The sequence below is a fragment of the Bidens hawaiensis genome, unplaced genomic scaffold, assembly GCF_021521415.1.
Source record: "Bidens hawaiensis isolate Kalapana, Puna unplaced genomic scaffold, B.hawaiensis_p1.1 tig00419641_1, whole genome shotgun sequence".
Taxonomy (NCBI): domain Eukaryota; kingdom Viridiplantae; phylum Streptophyta; class Magnoliopsida; order Asterales; family Asteraceae; genus Bidens; species Bidens hawaiensis.
Window position 1 is genome coordinate 61,924 of NW_027504920.1, and position 16,125 is coordinate 78,048.

The 16,125-nt window shown below is 44.8% G+C and overlaps 1 protein-coding gene across 1 annotated transcript; it reads right to left on the reverse strand.

Moving 5' to 3' along the window:
- Window positions 1-246: 246 nt before the first annotated feature.
- LOC143609448 (uncharacterized) lies at window positions 247-2,772 on the reverse strand. The gene is made up of 3 exons (XM_077084201.1): window positions 2,498-2,772; window positions 1,028-1,289; window positions 247-486 (listed from the first exon to the last, which is right to left on the reverse strand). The coding sequence occupies exons 1-3, from the start codon at window positions 2,717-2,719 to the stop codon at window positions 419-421; spliced, it is 552 nt and encodes a 183-aa protein (XP_076940316.1). The 5' UTR covers window positions 2,720-2,772; the 3' UTR covers window positions 247-418.
- Window positions 2,773-16,125: the final 13,353 nt, after the last annotated feature.

Below are 16,125 nucleotides of genomic sequence, written 5' to 3' on the forward strand. Positions count from 1 at the left end.
ACTCTTACCATTGAGAGAATTCAGATTAAACAATGCCTTTTAGTTTTGGCCGAAAGCTTCATGGCAAAAGCAAAGCTACTAATTCTCTCATTTACATGATTAAACGTTTATATTAATGGTTCTTAATTAAGCGCCCCATCAGTGCCCACACGCTAAGTAACATTTATATCCATGGATACATATGTCATACTAGCGTTTACATTCACGATTTTTTTTTGGCAAACCAAATAAAACTAAAAGGGAACCACTAATATAAGAGACAATTATATGAGTTGGGCAACTCAAATACTTGTTTGTCATCATACATAAAAAAATATAGTGTTGAATATCTTAAAAATACCAATACCAATATCAATACCAAAAAACAAAGTTACAGGACATTGTCTCTTCTTTTACACAAAACAGACCAACAGGATTGTTAAGCAGCACCTTGATACCCACGCCCACCGCATTCTGAACACATAATATTACCGCTTCCTCCACAACCTGAAACCAAAAAGCCTGTAAATACAACATGTTTTTTCACCAAAAAAAATGGTCATGCATGTGGCCAGTCACACCTTTGATGTCTAAGTTTAAAAAGTTTACATGTTTGGGACTTTGGGTTAAGTGGTTATCATATTGCAACATATTTGGAGTCTAAAACTAACTTCCTTAAATATGTTAGTGGGGCTATTTGTGTAATTATAAACTATAAGAAATAGAAGTTGAGTAGTTCAAACTCATTCGCTGCATGCAATTCTAAAGCTTCAAATACATATTCTCTACTCTTTTATTAGCCAGTTCAAACACATTATTATTAATTTCGATAAATCAATACATTTATTGCCATATTGCCTACAAAGGTTAACTGCCAAATGAGGTTAGCTATAGGGTTGACGTTTTTTTTTTTACCAAACCTGTACTATGCATCCATTATATGCAAACCTCATTATTTTTAAAGTCCATATATCACTTAATATCAACATATAATTTTCAATGTAATCAATGGTGTGGTCAAAAGTAAAAACAAAAGATAGAGGTTTACCTAGGCATCGGACTTTGACTATGATACCTTGACTTTCCAATATAGAGTCAACATATAATCCAGATCCAGAACAAGTGGCACAAAGGATAGCACCCTTAGCTTCACAACATATACACCGTGCTTTATTGCCAATATTCTTTTCACTTAAAGATAATCCAACAGGTTTCTCAATTATTTCCTCAGGCACAGATTTATCATAGCAAAAAAGTGACTCAAGACTGCTTAATTTTCTGTGCATATCACCTACGGCATTCGATGAAGACTGCAAATTTCAAAATATTATCAGCTACTTTTTCTTTTTCACTAGAATATCCTGAATATTGAATTCATGGAAATAGGCCAGTATACAAAACATCTGTTCAGTGTACTGTTCGTGAACCGTTCGGTGGGAAGTCCGTTTATTTAACAAGCAAACGATGTTTTGTTATATTTGTTCATCACTACATCCATGTTCAGTTATATTTGTTCATCTATGTTTGTTTATGTTCACGAACCGTTTGTTTACACCATTTATGAAACGAACATGAACACTTTCATTTTCTTAACAAATGAACACGAGCAATACAACCGTGTTCGTTTAACTGGTTTGTTTGCATTTGATCGTATGTTCAGTTAAAGTTAAACAAACAAACACTTCGTTCGGTTTGTTTACAAACCTACATGGAAATTACATGCCATTCATAATATACAATGGCACATACATAAACAAAATGGATTCGTGCATAAGTAACTGAACTTATGTTTGGTTTTGTGCCTTGAAACTCTGATTATTATGATTAAAGTTGCAATAATCAATTACTCAGAAAACAAATTTAAGTACATGTCCAAATTATGTTGAGTACAGGCCAGAAAAAAAAAAGCCTGATAATTTTCATGTCACACCTATCAATTACTACTTGACATTTGATTATCTTATTCTTACAATCGATCAACTGATTCTAGCTATTCAATATCATAATCACTTTCAAATGCAGGTCCAAACTATGTTGTCTAAAGCCCCTCGGCGCGTGCCTAAGCCTTCAAGTAATGTGAGTCGCAGAGAAAGGGCCATCTAAGCGATCCAGCGACCTTCGGGCAAGATTCCAGGCAGATTTTGGTCAGATTCCATCCAAATATTAAAGCCCTAAATGGTATGGGCGTTGGACAACTATGGGTGGAAAGTACAGCTACTCGTATATTCTAACAATAATAACAATAATAATAATAATAATAATAATTAATAAGGTTAATGCAGAGTGTATAGGTAATCTAATGATCCAAGGAGATTATGCAAGCAATCGACTACTAGTGTTAGTGTACAATTTAAACTCCGTATTTCTTCTTCTAGGGTTTCGAAGTTAAAAAAACTATAGTGGTGGCTGGCTAAACTGAACTTATAATAATGAGAATGAACAAGTAAAATTATATAATGAATGGAAAATGCAATTGTGTTGTGATATTAATAATCTCAGATAAGAAAAGAATAGTAACATATTGCTGCTGCTGAGAAGCAGAGGGAAAAGCTGCTGCAGCTGCACCGTTGTCTGAAGAAGCAGCAGATGCTTGGATCTTCAGGCGTGTTGTTGTTGTTCTGTCAATCGATGACTTCCGAAGAAGATTATTAGTATGATAACTGGAAGACGGAATCGGAGCAGATAATTTTAATAAGGATGGTGAAATATTCAAAGCGCAATCCATTTTATACGATATCATGAAGAAGAAGAAGAAGAAGAGTAATTGTAATTGTTTGTGTTGTTAGGGTTCCAACTATTGATCGATGAAATGAAGGTTATGTTTCCCTCGGAGTTAACGGCCACAAGGAAGGAAGGAAGGAAGGAAGGAAGGAAGGACGGACGGACGGACGGCACAACTTTAGAATACAAGAAAATGACCCAACCAACCAACCAACCAACCAAATGGCTTGTGTCCATTTAACTAACTCGACCGCTTTTTAGGGGTAGTTATTAGCATTAATCCAACTGAACCGATCGGTTATCGGTTCGGTTTAGTTAATTTTGGTTAATAATCAGTATTAAACTTGGGCTAAATTTTTGTTTAAAAATACATGAAATGAATGTTTAAATACATAAAATCAATGCATAACTACATGAAATGAATGTATAAATATATGAAATTGAGATAGTAGTACATGAAATGGATATATAAATACATGCATGCCCTTAGCAGGGGGTGCAAGCATGCTGATGGTGTCTATTCTTTTCTGTGGATTCTGGAGATGCTGGAGAATTCATCGTTGGGATCCAGAAACCTAATCGTGTGTCTGTGGATAGAGACCCAGGTCCATCTGTAGGAGTGGTTGGGGATGTATCACTTTTGGAACGGGTTTTCTCCCTTCCCATTCAAACGGTTAAGAGCATCCCCCAAGTTGTCGTTTGGCGTTTGCTCTGACTTTGGCATGCGCTTTACGCAAGGTAGTGGATTCACCAGGCTCGATTGAGAATTGGGTCAAATTACTATTGTTGTTGCGTTGTACTTTAAGGGTGGTGAAACCTTCCACTAGGCAGGAACGCAGGTCAGGGAATCGAAAGTCTTTGCAATGTAGTAGCATTCAGCAAGCACTTGCGGTATGGAAAGATGGATCTGGTTTTGCTGACTTGGTTCTTTCTCTCTTTGATAACGTGGGGGGAAGCACTTTTTCTAAAAGAGAGGTGGGAAGGGAGGAGGGTTCTGAAAACAGCATCAATATTAAACAATGTCTCAGGAAAGTCAGGGATGGTCATTTCACAGCTGCAGTCAAGGTATTATGCTCAAGTGGGGTTGCCCCTCTCGGAGATTCAACCATGAAAGCCCTCATTGATAAACACCCAGTGGTGCCGCCTCCGTCCTTGCCTTCTAGCTCTGTCGCCCTGCCTACTCTCTCTGTGGATGGGGACTGTGTGCTTAAATGTATCCGATCATTTCCTAAAGGGACCTCATGGGGGAGAGACAGGATGCGGGCGCAACACTTGTTGGACGCTCTTAGTGGTGAGGGATCAGTGACTTCCATGGGTCTGCTCTCAGCCATCACTGAAGTCGTCAACTTATGGCTAGGGGGTCTGTGCCCAAGGTGCTCGCTGAGTTTATTGCTTCGGCCCCCCTTACCCCTTTATTAAAGCCGGATAATGGAATTCGGCCCATTGCTGTTGGGGCTATCTGGCGTAGGTTGGTTTCTAAAGTGTCTATGAAGATGGTTGGGAAGGAAATGACTCAGTATTTAGGGGACTTTCAGTTTGGGGTGGGGACCCCTAATGGGGCAGAGGCGGTACTTCACAGCGCGAACCAGTTTCTTAACTCCTTTCACGCGGACGGTTCTTTAGCTATGCTTACCGTGGACTTCTCCAACACCTTCAATATGGTCGACCGCACAGCCCTTCTCCGGAAGGTTCATCATCATTGCCCGTCTATCTATCTATGGGTCCAGTTCCTTTATGCCCAGCCGGCTAGGTTGTACGTTGGTGATGACTGTATAGGGGCTACTACTGGGGTTCAGTAGGGAGACCCCATTGGCCCCTCCTCTTTGGCTTAGCATTACACCCTCTTGTTCTCCGGGTACAAAATGACTGGAACCTCCCATTTCATGCTTGGTACTTGGATGATGGGACTATTATTGGTGGTGCCAACGAAGTCGCTAAAGCCCTAGACATTATCAGCTCGGAAGGGCCATCATTGGGGCTGCAACTTAATATTAAGAAAACCGAGGTTTTTTGGCCAGCGTGTAATGAGGTGAAAGTCAAAGATGGGCTCTTCCCTAGTGGGATTGGTAGACCAGAGAGAGGGGTAAAGCTCCTTGGAGGGGCTGTTAGTCGAGATCCCTACTTTATTAAGGAGTTGGCGAGGCAGAGAGCATCTCGTGCGGTTGATCTTATGAAACTCTTACATTGCCTTAGGGATCCCCAGATCGAACTCCTCCTGCTTAGGTCTTGCATGGGGGTTTCTAAGTTGCTTTTTGGGTTACGAACATGCCACCCCCATATGATGGATGATGCGGTATCCTGTTTTGATAAGGGGCTTCGAGAAGCCATCGAAGACATAGTTGTATGTGGAGGCCCGTTCTTTGGTGATCTTCAGTGGCGACTTGCATCTTTACCGATGCGCTTGGGGGGTTTAGGCCTTCTTTCGGCTCATGATGTTGGGGTTTACGCTTTTGTAGCGTCGAGGGCTTAGTCTTGGAAGCTACAGAATCACATCTTAAGGAATAGCGGAGTTGTCAATCTGGACTCAGACTACGTGCAGGCCCTGGAACGCCTAAATGGCGCTCTCCTAGACTTTGACATTGGCGGTTTCTCTAATAAGGACACCGCCCCACCAAAGCCTCAAAAAACTTTGGCGAATGCCCTTTTTGGCAAAATCGCTCAGAGCCTGGGAGAAGTTTTTGGATTGTCCCCCCGACAGAAGGCGGTTATTGAATGCTTACAAGGTCCTCATGCCCAATATTTTCTGACCGTTATCCCGATTGATGGCTTGGGCCAAAACATGTCTGCGGTCGAGTGTAGGGCCATTCTTAAGTACCGTTTGATGGTCCCAATGTACCCAGAAGACGAAACATGTCCGATCTGCCGTAAGGCTTGCCTGGATAAATTCGGAGAGCATGCGGTTCATTGTAAGGAGATGCCTGGGTTCAAATACCGACATGATTGGGTGCGGGACGTTCTTTGGGACATCTTAAGGCGAGCTGGGATATCAGCTAAATAGGAAGCCCCCGTAAACTTCCTTACAGACCCCACGGAAGGGAGATCCACTCTACGACCGGCAGATTTGCTCGTCTTTGGTTGGGCCGGGGGAAAACACGCTTGTGTTGACCTCACAGGGGTATCTCCCTTAGCTGGTTTGAGGGATAATGAGTTTGTAGCTGGGCAAGCAATGAAAAGGGCTGAAACGAATAAAGTGGAGAAACATGCTAAAGCCTGCGAAGAGAACCAACATGTTTTTGTCCCTCTGGCTTTTGATACCTTTTGCTCCTTGGCACCGGAAGCTATCTATTTCCTAACCAGGGTCCAACGGGTTGTGCATAGCAATTTGTCAACTCAAAAGGGGCAGGGGTATGTCTTTAGCAGGTTAGGGGTTGCAATTCAAAAAGAGGTGCGGCGCAGCTTGTTGCCCGTCTACCTGCTATGTTGATGTAATATCTATGTTTCTATTTAATGAAAAATAAAATTTGTAACTTTGAGATAATAAAAAAAAAATATAGCCACAAATCTTCTTATATGCCATATTTTATTATATCTAATTGCCATTAGTTAGTATCATGAAACACTACATAATAGCTTATAGTATACATCTCTGAGTTCAATTGTTTAATAGTACATCTAATGTAAAAGATTACCCAAACAAGAATCGTAACTTAGCTTTAGAAATGTGGAATTAATCTTATATTCATAATTATATATATATATATAATTGTAGCCGTTTTAACCTATTTTTACATATTTCTTAAAATTTCAATAACCTTTACCTAAGTTGTCAACCTTAGGTCTTAACGCCCACAACAATTTAAACTTGATAAAAGTCACCCTTCAATGTCTACCCAAACATGCACGGTTTAATTGACCGCCCCTTGCTTTATATCTACGTACTCAACATGCACGCCCACACACATGAGGTCAAGCATCTAACCTTTTTGTGTGCGTTTATGAAACAATGATACAAGTTTTGGGATTTTACTCATTTTAGTTTTCTTGCACGAATTGATTTCACATACAATACAAACACCAGTAAGATACATAATCGGCCTGGATTTAACATTTTGTAATTTAAGCTTGAGTTTAGCATATACTTATTTAAAAAATTTATTGTACAAACATCGATTTAATCTTAAAAAACCATTGGAACAAAACAGTCGTTTAGATTTGCAAGTCTTGTTTATTATTTTAACAACTTAATAATTATAGTCTCGAGTACGGACTCAAGCATATTTAAGCTCGACTCATTTCAAACTTTTAACTGGTTATATTAAATTGAGCATCTAGTCCCCAACTACTACTACAACTAATACCAACAGTGTAGTGAGCAAAGGGGATCAAAATCCATGGGCGGCCGTTGCATTTGCATGACCAATAGAGACAGAGATACTTTATTATTGGTCTGGTTAGGTAGGCGTGACCATCTATGTATATATATATATATATATATTGATACACGTATACGAAGGCAGGCTTCTTCCAAATTTTGACTCATCTACTCTGTTTATTTCTCACACTACACTCTCCGGTACGTACGCTTCAGTTGTCTTTTTCCAATTACTACTACTACTACTACTAATTGATTGATTGATTGATTGTTGTTTAATTTCAGGTTTTGATCACTGACTGGTGGCAAAATTGGAGGTAGATTTTAAATACTTTCCTATTTGCATTTCGATATCATAAGTGATTCATTGTGTATTATTAGGTTTAGATACAGATACTTTATTCTTATCACCATAATAATTAATCGATTGATTGACTTACAAATGTGCTAAACCACCTCATCGAATCGAATGTAGCAGCTAGCAGATTAGACTAATTACAGCATGCACTTAACTAACTTTACATCATTATAAATAACATTCACTACTGAAGAGGTAGGTCCCCGCAAAGCCCAGTTGGACCCGCAAGACACACCTTGAAGAGGTACGTCTGCGCAAAGACCAGCTGGTTCCGCAGGACCCACCATGCTCAGAGATGAAGACCTTACACGCAGTAAGCCAGCTGTTCCCGCAGGAAAGCCTCCCTTGGTACGGTACCCTACCTGTTCCCGCAGCTGTGGGTACAAGCCAAGAAGGAAGGCTACCCGCACTAACAGTAAGGCTACACGCATAAGGCACTAACTCATACTTCAGCAATGTCACCTGAGGAAAGAATGAGCAAGGCGGGAATATTCCCGCCCAAAAGAGCCAGTCCGTACGCTTCTGGAAGATCTTTTGTACTATACCTACCAAGGTATGGACAAAATAGACAAGATCTGAAAAAAGCAGCCCATGAACCAATCACAGGGTGACAGCTCACCGACAATAGTACGAGGAGGAGCTCGCTCCAGTACAAAATGTCACTATCAGCCGCTGCCTACCCACCAACTCCCATCGTGGCACGTACGTAGCCTGTAGTTGGTGGAAAATGAATATTATATACAGCTGGCCGTACCTGCTTGGAAACCTACCTTCGGCTATAAATACTCCAACACCTTGGAACGGTATCATCATCTTATCTTCTCTCTAGCTATTTCTCTCAATATACACTTATATTCAGAGCAATCTAGTCTGATTCTCACGCCGGAGGGTGGTCACAAGGAGGAACCCCCCCTTCTCAGTGACGAGCTCACGGTGTCTGTTTTGCAGGTCGAGAAGAATAACCATCTTTGCCGGACCTAACCCTCGTGGGAAGCATCTGTTTAACCCTAAGATTATCCGTAATCTGCCGGGGTCATTTAGTGTTTCTTCATTGGCGCCATCCGTGCATTAAGCTAGAACTAATTCTTCTTTTCTCAGTTTTTTCAAAACTTCTGGAAAGATGGTTAACGTTACTCCGATGCCAAAGCCACCGGGTAACCAAGAAGCTCCGGTAACCACAACCCCAGCCACTGGGAGGAACACCGGCGAATACACGAATGTTACGAACACTACCCCGGTTACCCAAGCCGGGGCAAGTGCAGTAAACAACCCTCCCCTAGGATTCACTAATACCCAGGTAGAGAAGCAACAGACGAGGCTTCCCCGCCAAACACTGGATCAAGTTAAAGCTTGGGCGGAAGCACGTCAGAAAGAATTCCAAGCTGAGTTGGATGAACGTTTACGTTCACTCCAACAGGCTAATGACGAATTCGGAAGCACTCGACAACAGCTCAACATGAGCAATGATTGCGAGTATTCGGATTATGAGTGGGAAGAATCTGACAGTGACGCAAACCCTCGTCATAAGGCGAAAGGGAAGCGTAAAGAAGCAGACTTCCGCTCGAAAAGAAGTTTTGGAGAAACTTTCAAGCCAAAGAGCGCGGGGGGAAACCCACGTGACTTCTCCAAAACTTTCAGATCGACTGTTGCAAACGCGGGAACGTCCAAGTTTGCAAGAGACATTGCGGAAGCAATCGCTCCAAAGAGTGCCAAACAGATGTCCAACATAGGCACTTACGACGGCGTATCTGACCCGGACGATCACTTGAACAGATTTATAGCGGGGGCAACCGTCAGCAATTGGACGGAACCCACATGGTGCTACATGTTCCAGATGACGCTCGTCGGGGCAGCCAGAGCGTGGTTTGATCGTCTACCGGTCCACCACATCTATGATTGGGCAGACTTCCAGCACAAGTTTAGCCAGCACTTCAGTCAACAAAGAAAATATACTGAAGAGCAGTGGACGATCCTCAACTGCGTCAGAGAGGAAGACGAATCTTTGCTAGACTTCATCACTCGCTTCAACTCAAAGAAGCTAAGTCTGGGCACCATCAGTGAAGATCTTGTTCGCGCCGCTTTCATCCAGGGCGCTGAGTACCCAGAGCTTATCCGCACGTTGACGGGTAAAGATGGCATGCCATCCACGTGGGATGCCATCATGACGGCAGCTATACGCTTTGCCGAGACGGAGAAGCAACTGGGTAGAAATCTTCCCCAGAGCACAAATCTCTACACGCAGAAGACCAGAGAAAATAACGTCCGTACCGCCCGACAAAATAAGAAGAGGAAGCTTGGAATTTGGCAGTTAAGGATAAACTTTGACACCTCATCCAGCTCTCGCCCTCTCTTAGGCGGAAGGGACAACACACACTCATCAAACAGGAATCCCAGATGGACGCCACTCACCAAAAGCGTCACCGAGATATTTGCCACCGAGAAACTCCCATGGCCAAAGGCTCCAATAATCCGACAGCGTCATAACGCGGATCAGAGCAAATCCTGTGACTTCCACGGGACCAAAGGCCACACCACTGAGGAATGCACATCTTTGAAGGATATCGTCGAAACATTCGTCAAAGATGGGAAACTCACACACCTCGTGGCGTCAATCAAGAACGGAGGGAGGAACGACAATCGGTACAAGGGCAATGGACGAAAGCCCGTCGACATCAGCATCCACATGGTTCATGGCAACGTCAGAGGAAGAAAACGACGAACAACAGAGCCAAGTGCGTGGAAGGAAGCTGAAGTGCGCTTCCCGCGTGTGCCAGGAGGGCCCAACAAAGAAGGCCCCATAGTCATCAAAAGCCAGCTGGGGCACGACATCACTTCCCGCACTCTTGCTGATAATGGCGCTTCGTCAACCGTCATGTATAGGCAGTTCTTCGACAAACTAGACGACGAAGACAAAGAACGCGTAGAAACGGTTTACGCCTCGATGGAAGGGTTTGACGGCAGCACAAACACCCCCTTGGGGATCCTATCCTTCCCCGTCACTCTCACAGACGGGAAGTACTCCCGCACAGAAGACGTGGACTTCATCGTAATGAGGAAGCCACACCACACGTACGACATTCTCTTCGGGAGAGACGGGATGGCAAGGTTCAATGCTGTGGTGTCGTCGGTCCATGGTATGATGGGATGGCCAACAGCTGAGGGCGTTGCTATGATCACGGGCATTCCCCAGGTATGCATCGCATCTGTCTCATCCAAACCTAAACCAAAGATGGCTAAACCAACAACCTCTGAGCCAGAAGAATGGGCCTTCAATGGCAAATACCCTGACCAGGCTGTTACCATTGGCCCAACGATCACTCATCCCACACGCACCCTGCTCAAACGCTTGTTGCAAAAAAATGCTGACATCTTCGCGTGGACACCAGCCGACATGACGGGTGTACCCCGAAGTAAGGCTGAGCATAAGCTCAAGTGTGACCCGGCGTTTACGCCGGTCATACAAAAGCGTCGCGTGATGGGGACTGAGCAGGCTAACGCGTGTAGAACCCAAGTCAAGGAACTCCTTGACGCAGGCATCGTACGCGTTAGTAAATATCAAACATGGGTTGCAAATCCCGTCATGGTACCGAAGTCAAACAAACAATGGCGCATGTGCATAGACTTTAAAGACCTAAACAAAGCATGCCCTAAAGATTGTTACCCGTTACTCGAAATTGACCTTAAGGTAGATTCGTTAGCACCGTTTCGCCTTAAATGCTTCCTTGATGTGTATAAGGGATACCATCAAATCCACATGGCCGTTGACGATCAGGACAAAACCGCATTTCGGACGCTCGATGTCACATTTTGTTATCAAATGATGCCATTCGGACTTAAGAATGTCGGGTCCACATACTAACGCCTGATGGACAAAGAGTTTCATGCCCAAATCGGGAGGAACTTGGAAGTTTACATGGATGACTTGGTCATCAAAAGCCTTGAGCCAGAAGCGATGTTGAAAGACATCGAAGAAACTTTCAACACGCTCAGACGGATAAACATGAAGCTCAACCCGAGCAAGTGTTCCTTTGGGATGGAAGAAGGGAAGTTCTTAGGAGTCATCGTCACCAAAGATGACTTCAGAGCGAACCCTGAGAAGGTCGAAGCCATTATGAAAATGGAATCACCTACTACCATCAAACAGGCTCAAACACTGAATGGACGACTAGTCGCACTTAACCGCTTTTTGGCAAACCATGCGGATAGGTCGTTCCCATTCGTGTCAACATTGAGAAATTGCTTGAAGAAAACGCACTTCCGCTGGACACCAGAAGCGGAAACAGCTTTTCAAGAGATTCGGTCACGCTTGATCGAACTCCCAACACTCACAGCACCAGAAGTGGGGGAGGAATTAATTCTTTACCTCTCCGCCACAGACAGAGCAACCGGGGCAGTCCTACTAGTAGAACGAAAAGGCATCCAGATGCCCATCTACTATGTTAGCCGCGTCTTAACAGATGTAGAAACCCGGTACTCTACCCTGGAAAAATTAGTCTTAGCGCTTGTACAGGCTTCACGCAGGCTAAGACGATATTTCCAAGGCCACCCAATCACCATTCTCACCAACTTCAAACTTGCAAACGTTCTAGGCAAACCCGAGTTGTCAGGGCGCCTAGCCAAATGGGCAATTGAATTGGGAGAATACGCGATAAAGTACAAGCCAAGACCAGCCATAAAAGGCCAGGTCTTAGCCGACTTTATTGCAGAAGTCCCTGCTTCTCGGGAAAAAGAGTGCCAGGAAGAGACTCAACCCTCTCCAGCACAGGACATTGATGATGTCTGGCGACTCTATACTGATGGAGCAGCCAACAACGAGGGTTCAGGCGCAGGGTTGAAACTAACTAACCCAGCGGGCCAAGAGTACACTTACGCTATTCGGCTGGATTTCCCAAGTACGAATAACAAAGCGGAGTATAAAGCATTCTTGGCCGGATTAAGAATTGCGCGTAAGATGGGGGTGAAAAACTTGGAAGCCCACGTGGATTCCATGTTAGTAGCCAACCAGATAAACGGGACGTACACGGCCGTGAACGACACAATGGCCCTGTACCTCGCACAAGCAAAAACCCTTATGCGCGATTTTAACGATTGCAAAGTTATGCACATCAAGCGAAGCGAAAACAAATCTGCGGATGCGTTAAGCAAGCTTGCATCGTTAGCCTTCACCCACTTGGGAAAGGACATCCGCGTTGAACTTCTTGGAGCACCATCAGTCCCGCACAAGGATATTTGTGTCAACCAAACCGGCATGGAAACATGGATGACACCAATCATAAATTACCTTGCAATGGGTATATTACCAGAATAGAAGACACAGGCAAGAAAGATACGCTGTAAATCACTGAACTATCAACTTGTTGATGACATACTGTACAGGCGTAATTTTCTTGGCCCACTACTCAGATGCGTTGACAACCAAGATGCCGACTACCTCCTAAGGGAAGTACACGAAGGCATCTGTGGAGTACACGCAGGTCCACGCGCAGTTGTAGCTAAGCTAAACAACGCGAGATACTTTTGGCCGGGGATGCATACGGATGCGCTGGCCTACATCAGAAAATGTAGGTCCTGCCAGCTCTACGCACCCAACACGCATCGCCCGAAGAACGAACTTGTTCCAGTCACTTCTTCATGGCCATTTCAGAAGTGGGCCATCGATGTGACAGGCCCACTTCCCACAGCAGCAGGGAACGTTCAGTTCCTAGTGGTAGCCATCGACTACTTCACCAAGTGGATAGAAGCAAAACCCTTAGCCCAAACAACCGCAAAACATATCAAAAAATTATTTGGGAATTTATTATTTGTCGTTTTGGACTTCCACAGAATTTGGTGAGCGATAACGGCACCAACTTTGCTGACCAGAAGCTACAAAAGTGGCTGAAAGAACTTCAAATCACCCACACCTTTACCTCAGTGGCACACCCGCAGGGTAATGGTGAGGTGGAAAGAGCAAACAAGAGCATCGTCGACGGCATAAAGAAAAGACTCTTGGAACATAGATCCAGCTGGGTGGACGAAGTTCCACATGTCCTTTGGGCGAACAGAACGCTAAAAAAGGCAAGCACGGGCGAAACCCCGTTCAGCCTCACCTATGGCACTGAAGCCATGGTCCCGGTCGAAATTGGTCTACCCTCACCAAGAGTCATAACTCAACCAGAAGACAATGATGCGGAAAGACGGTTAGACCTTATGCTGACCGAAGAACGCAGAGACTTAGCCGCAGCGCGTGAAGAGAACTACAAGCGACAAATGCAAAAGTACTACAACACGCGGGTAAAACTCTGCAACTTCAATGTCGGAGACTACATACTGCGTAACAACGAGGCTTCGAACCAAGAACGCCCAGGAAAGCTGGCCCCGGTCTGGGAAGGGCCATACATCATTAAAGAAGTTTTGGAAAAGGGCGCATACCGGCTCGAAAGGCTCGATGGCACCCCCATCCCAAGAGCATGGAATGGAGCTCAATTACGCAAATGTTACATGTAGATCAATTCCAAACTTGTAAAGAAAAGGCCTAGAGCCACTTCTAATGGAAATGATTCTCCTTTATCACATTGTGTTGATAGCCTTACCTTTATACTTATGAACTGACCACACTGATATGCCGGTATTCACCGCATAAATAAGTGTGGGAGGAAGTAAGTCGTTGCGTGTGGAAAGCGGCACAACCCGCATAAACACAAAAACAGTAAATAGTTCTAAGAGGAAGATGAGGAAAACCTTCACGCAGGTCAGATATAGGTAAAGTTTGGTCATCCTACTAAGTGAAAGTGACGGTTCTACCCGCACAATCATGATAGAGGAAACAGAACAGTAACCTATTATCCAACACGCGTCGAAAGGTTAACTTATTCAAAACACTTAGAAAATTGCTAAGTTAAACTAAAATATGCATGAGCAATTCATATAATGTTTACAAGGCAAGGCGTTAACAAAATATTTATATTTACAATAAAAATTCAAACATTACAAGAATGGCTAGGTATTTACCCACCTACAAAAATACAAATCTATCCTAACGGTTGGAAGGGATCTCAAGGTTCAAGCTTCAGGACCACTCCCTCCAAACCCACTCGAACCCGCACCATCAGTTGTCTGCGGCGGTTCGAGGAAAGCCTTGAGAACAGCTAGCCCGTCATCAGCAGCCGCAATTTCGTTCACCTTCTCCACAACCGGATGCGGGAAGGCAGCATACTGGTTCACAGCTTGGTCGTAGGCAGCTTCAGTGTCTACATCGTGTAAAGGAAATTTGGAAGGCGGGATGCCCTTCTCTGCAAATCCTAGACCAAGCAGGAAACCAGCTTTCTCCCCATCCTCATGAGAAGCGTTGAGGGCTGCACTCATGGCATCGTCATAAGATGTGTTCGCGAAAATCCGATGCACAACCTACAAAAAAAAGTATATATAAAGGAACTTTTCTAAGTATAAAAAAAAGCGTAAAGAATTTATGGAGCTACGCGTACCTGCGGCAACCTTCTCGTAGAAGCCATTCCTTAGTGATCAGAGCTTCTTGGAGGGTAGCTTGAGCTTGATCGCGGGCGCGTTCGGCTTCATTCTTGTTGAGGTTGGCAAGCAACACATCCTTAGCAGCAACCTCTTCAACGCCCTTGAGCTTACGCTCAGTGCGATCAAGCATACCCTTCTGATCCAGGAGCTCTTGGAGCTTCTTGGCATCTTCTAAAGCCAAAGCATCATGAGCCTGCTGAAGCTTCTCTAGTTTGGCTTTGAGCTCTTCGTTCTCAGTGCGCAGAGGCTCAGCAACGGCTTCAGCTTTGGTGGCCCTCTCGGTCGCATTACGCGCAGTTTCCTTGGCCAACCTAAGCTGTTCGTTAACAGCTTGGGTAGCCTTGGAACGGGCCTCATGCCTGGCCTGAATCTCGACCTCAAGGTCCTTGAAGGCCTTCTCCTTCTCCGCGGTGGTAGCAGCAAGCCTCTTGTTCTCCTTCCGCAATGCTCGCGCCTGAGCCACTTCCAGGCTATGCGCAGTCTTTAACTTGTCGTTTTCACGAAAAAGTAGCTCGACGCGCGGCTGCATCCGGGCAAGGAGGATTCGGAGCTCATTAGACAGCCTACCCTCCTGGTAGCTGGCCATTGCCTCCCCCAACGCACCGCTTGGGGCGGCATGGCGCGCCCAGTCGACGCAGTCCGCAGCCGTTCGGAGGGTTGTTCCCCGGCGGATATTCCACCGTGGAGCGTACACCTCATTGGAATCCGAAACTGCAAAAACAAAAAACAGTTAGGAAAAAAATGACAAAAATGGGTAATAGGCCCAAATAACCCCACGCACCTGTATGGTCGATAACAGGCCGGTAGCCGCCGAACCCGTCACCCGAACCTAAGGGATATCCATCCAAGAGGTCAAGGAGATGGGAAGGAGGCAAAGATTGGCTAGAGGTCCCAACCCCAAACATACCTGAAGAACCGGCCATGGACGAGGTAGTCGCTGACACCGGAGGGGGCATGGTAGAAGCCACCGTGGTAGAGACCATCGGAGGTGAACTCATTGGAGATGAACTCACAACCGTGGTCGCCGCTGCGGATGAGCTTGCAGAAAAAGTCACTGCCGGCCCAGTGAAGGATGTGGTAAAGATAGCACTGACGGCCGGCGGAGATAAAGTCATAACTGGAACAGTTGCCTCAACAGTAGGGGCAACTGAACCAGCACCGGAAACAGGCGCAGCCGCCTGGGTCATCGCCTCGGATAGGTTGACCAAACTTATCGTCGTGGGTCCTGAACTGCTTCCTCCCGCACCGC

Bases quoted from the DNA above. Each gene is read 5' to 3' on its own strand.
- LOC143609448 (XM_077084201.1), bottom strand. From the start codon at position 2,719: ATGATATCGTATAAAATGGATTGCGCTTTGAATATTTCACCATCCTTA. The intron at 1,290-2,497 runs GTTACTATTCTT...TGAAATTTGCAG, and splicing joins CTTCTCAGCAGCAGCAATAT to TCTTCATCGAATGCCGTAGG. The intron at 487-1,027 runs GTAAACCTCTAT...TTTTGGTTTCAG, and splicing joins AGTCAAAGTCCGATGCCTAG to GTTGTGGAGGAAGCGGTAAT.